At 37.2% G+C, this 3,755-nt stretch overlaps 1 protein-coding gene across 2 annotated transcripts in view; it reads right to left on the reverse strand.

The window, feature by feature from the left end:
- The window catches only part of NEDD4L (neural precursor cell expressed, developmentally down-regulated 4-like, E3 ubiquitin protein ligase), a 377,239-nt gene that overhangs the window by 109,447 nt on the left and 264,037 nt on the right, over positions 1–3,755 (reverse strand). For both annotated transcript variants that reach the window (XM_019518166.1, XM_019518165.1), the window contains one exon: positions 3,041–3,217. In XM_019518166.1, coding sequence (XP_019373711.1) covers positions 3,041–3,217 — 177 coding nt within the window. The remainder of the gene's footprint in view (positions 1–3,040; positions 3,218–3,755) is intronic.

Raw genomic sequence — 3,755 nt, forward strand, 5'->3', positions numbered from 1 at the left:
CCCCCCCCCCCCCCGTTTGCAGTCGCTGGAAGTGAAGGATGAAAGCAGGGAGGAGACTGAAGGAGCAGTTCGTTGGTGAGCCCTAAGGGCTCATTCTCTTAGTCCTTTCAAATACACTCTAATTCGGACCCCGCTCAATGTTCCATCCTCAAATAAAAGTGTGAACACGTGGCTTTTTCATTGTGCTCCAGAGAGAAGCTAACACCTTCAGAAGGACTGGCTCTATTAATACACTAACTGAAAATGAAACACAAATCACAGTCCAAGCCTTCCCCTTAGGTTTGGCTCCCTCAAGGCTTACTCGGTCTCATCCCCCCTCTCTTCGCAGAGTCACTCCCATCTCCCTTATATTTAGGATGGAACTAAATGAGCCATTTCCAACCATGAGTTGCAAGGATTCAGCTTCCCTCTTTAGGAACCGCACCTGCTAACTAAAAAAGATAAAACTTTCCTCTATATTAAAACAGCATCACATACTGTATTGGTTTTATAGGACATTTGGGAGGCATCTGGCCTAAAATCAATGATAACTTTTTTTTGTTACTCTCATTAGAAATCCCACAAGATGGAAAAATCAATCAGCTGTACTCTTCCTTTCTAGCATCAGTAACTCCCCCCCTCCACAATAGACTTCTGATTTGCACAATTAATTTTGCTGACAAGCACTGCTTTCATGTCAGCTGCTTACTAGATGCATTGCTTTTCTATACAGTCTGAATGGGGCTGCAAGTTCCATATATATAGATCATCCTTTAGGAGTTTTCAATTTTTTGCACTCGCATTACTTTCGTTTACTTTATTTTATTTCCTATTTAGAAGAGTATAAGACATAAAAAAGTGCGAACTGGAAAGCATTACAATTATACAAACTTTCTTGCCTATTTAAAGAATGGCTCAGAATGGCCCTCCTATGTGCTACAGTAACAGAAAAAATAGCACGAAGCAAAATAATGAGGAGCGTCTTAGAATCTTCAACCCTCCCCCATAAGGTCCATATTTGGTTAGATTAAAAGTATTGGGCTCAACAGCGCACACTACTGAAAGATCAGCGACTTTAAAAAAGAAATATAAACTCGTTATACACCCAAGATGTGTGGGACAAGACTTGCTTCACAAATAATGTGATCAAGATTAGCAACTTGAGGTGCAGTCTTACACAGATGTATATACAGTGTTACACAGACATTTATGTATCGCATGATAAGAGAGCTTCTATACACATACATATATTTAACGATTCAATGTTTTCTTACTTTGAAAAATGCTCTGATTATAATTATGATTGCAATGATATGCAAGAGAAATCACCTAGTGGCTCTGTAAATTAGCTAGTTTACAGCAAAATATTATTACTTAGGTATCTTAATGAAGACAAATTCCCAGCTCCGGTATTTTCTTGTAAAGTAAAAGATGCTAGGTCTTGTTCCTGAAATTGGTCCAATGTGGGTGGACCCTTCTGGAGGACCACTCAAGTCAGTGGGTATTCATACAAGCATAGAGGTCTTACCCATTCAGCTCTTTCTTTTTTTTTTTTTTACTGAGGTTATAGTTTACTGGGCTAGTCTGCAGGTGATCATTGTAAGACATCAACTGAACAGGATTTATGAGTATACCTTACAGTGACTTTATTTTATAAAATCATATTTAAGCTGAACACAGCCAAATTTAGACTCCTTATCTCCTGAACAAAGGTACCTTGATAAGATGTCCCATTAGACTGCAAAATGTTCAGCCTCCTATGTTCCATTCAATATTTGCAATTGTTTCTTTTATCACAGATATAAGACATGCCTAAGCCTGCAATCATATCTCTCTTCTCTTCTATGATATCAGTCTTCCTTGATTACAGGATATTACAAATACAAGTTGTAACTTCTCATCCTAATGAGGAGAGAGAACATACACACAGGGCTTATAAAACCTTGACTGACTGCTTCAAATTACCGAAAGATTCTACCACACCTAAATAGCTACAATTATATTCTTTTGTAAGCCTTTTGATATTTGATCCAGTTCAATTGTGGGGTCTTTGTCAAGAGAATAATACTTTTGATAAAATATACACGCACATACAGGGAACTGTATTCATAAAATAACTGCTGCTGTAATTGTATGATCAAGCTAAGACACTTCCAAGAGACAGATTTTTGCAAATTGTTGATCTCAAGTAAAGCAAAATGATAAAATTCATCAGAAGCATAGTACTTTTTTGGAAAAAAACAAGCAGTGTGATTTTAACTGTAGTAGTTTTGCCACATTTTACTCAGAGAAAGTTAAACCAAAATGAAAGAAGGCAAGTTAGTCATTTTCTTGTTAGTGGTATTTTGAATGGTGAAATTCTAACCACATACATTGCACAGTCAATTTTAAAGAAAGGTTTCCTATTAAAGTTTAGGGCAAGTAAAAACTTAGGATAAACAGAAAGAGTTCTGTGTTCATTTGCAAAATGTTAATGAAAACACAACACACAATAGCAAGAAAGACAGAAACAAAGCACTGCACTCTGTAAGCTAAACAAACATTACACTGTAGCACTGAAATTCAAATCAATATTGCTGTATCTTGCAGATGAATGACAACTGGTAAGCAAAACCAACAAAGCTCTTTTTAACTGAACAGCAAAGAATTAACAGTGAAAACTAAATAAGACTTCAAAATGTTTTACTTTAAAAATTCAATCCAATCTCCCACTGACTTCAATGGAAATCAAATTTCAGCCACTGTTTATGAAACACTGGGTGATCCAAACTCTGCTTTAAAAAATTACAACTGTTTAGTACTGTACACTACAGTATAGAAAGTATAGATACGTAATTAATAAAATAATCCTGTCCTTGTTCAACCTCAAATATCAAATTATGGGACAAGGTTGAAGTTACCAAAAAAAAGAATCCCAGCCTACAAATATGAATTACTATATTCATAGTGCCACCAGAAACAACTGCCCATATATATGGATGATTCAGACAGTCAGACACTGTATCAGACATACAGTCACAGAGGTCTGTTCAGTAGTGTATCTAGTGAGCACAATACTTACTATCAAAGAACTGAGTTGTTCCCCATTGGAATCAGGAGTGACTTGGAGCCTTCTGTTCAATTCATCAGACAGCTCCTGGGGACTGGTCCGAGAAACTGGAGAGGCTGGGGGCGGTGGCAAGGACAGGCTTAAGGAATCTCCACTTGCACTCACTTCCTCTGAAATAGTTTCCCAGGGCTGACAAAAGGGAAAGGAAAAGATGATAGCAAACATTTACCACTGCAAGTCTCTCCTAGCTGACCCATGCTCTTGCAGCAATACATGCATTTTAATTGCTTTGTGACAAGTCTCCACTGGGCTATCAGTGGAAATAATGAAGCAGACATATAACCTGGAGTACCTTCAACGCTGCCTACAATATCACTAGCATGTGCTAATCAGTTCTGCTGTTTAAATATTGCATAATTGACTTCAGAAGGAAGGATGGATGGACAGACGGACAACTACAACCTCTGCAATAAGGCCAAAGGTCACAAGAAATGAAAAGAGTGGTAGCTATTCTAGTGACAATATTCCCCATAGTGCTACAGAAACCATGGTTTGGGTATAAACATACAAATCAAACTAATCAGCTGTAGATGAAAGGGCATTAAAGTTTCATTAAATGTATTCCCAGTGGAACTAAATTTTATTAATTTTTCCTTCTACTGTTTGAGTTTGTTTTAAAACATGACCACAATCTGCACTGAAATGGGATTAACATACAGACTTATTG

The sequence above is a fragment of the Gavialis gangeticus genome, unplaced genomic scaffold (genome assembly GCF_001723915.1).
Source record: "Gavialis gangeticus isolate Ggan-Ray unplaced genomic scaffold, GavGan_comp1, whole genome shotgun sequence".
Classification (NCBI taxonomy): Eukaryota; Metazoa; Chordata; order Crocodylia; family Gavialidae; genus Gavialis; species Gavialis gangeticus.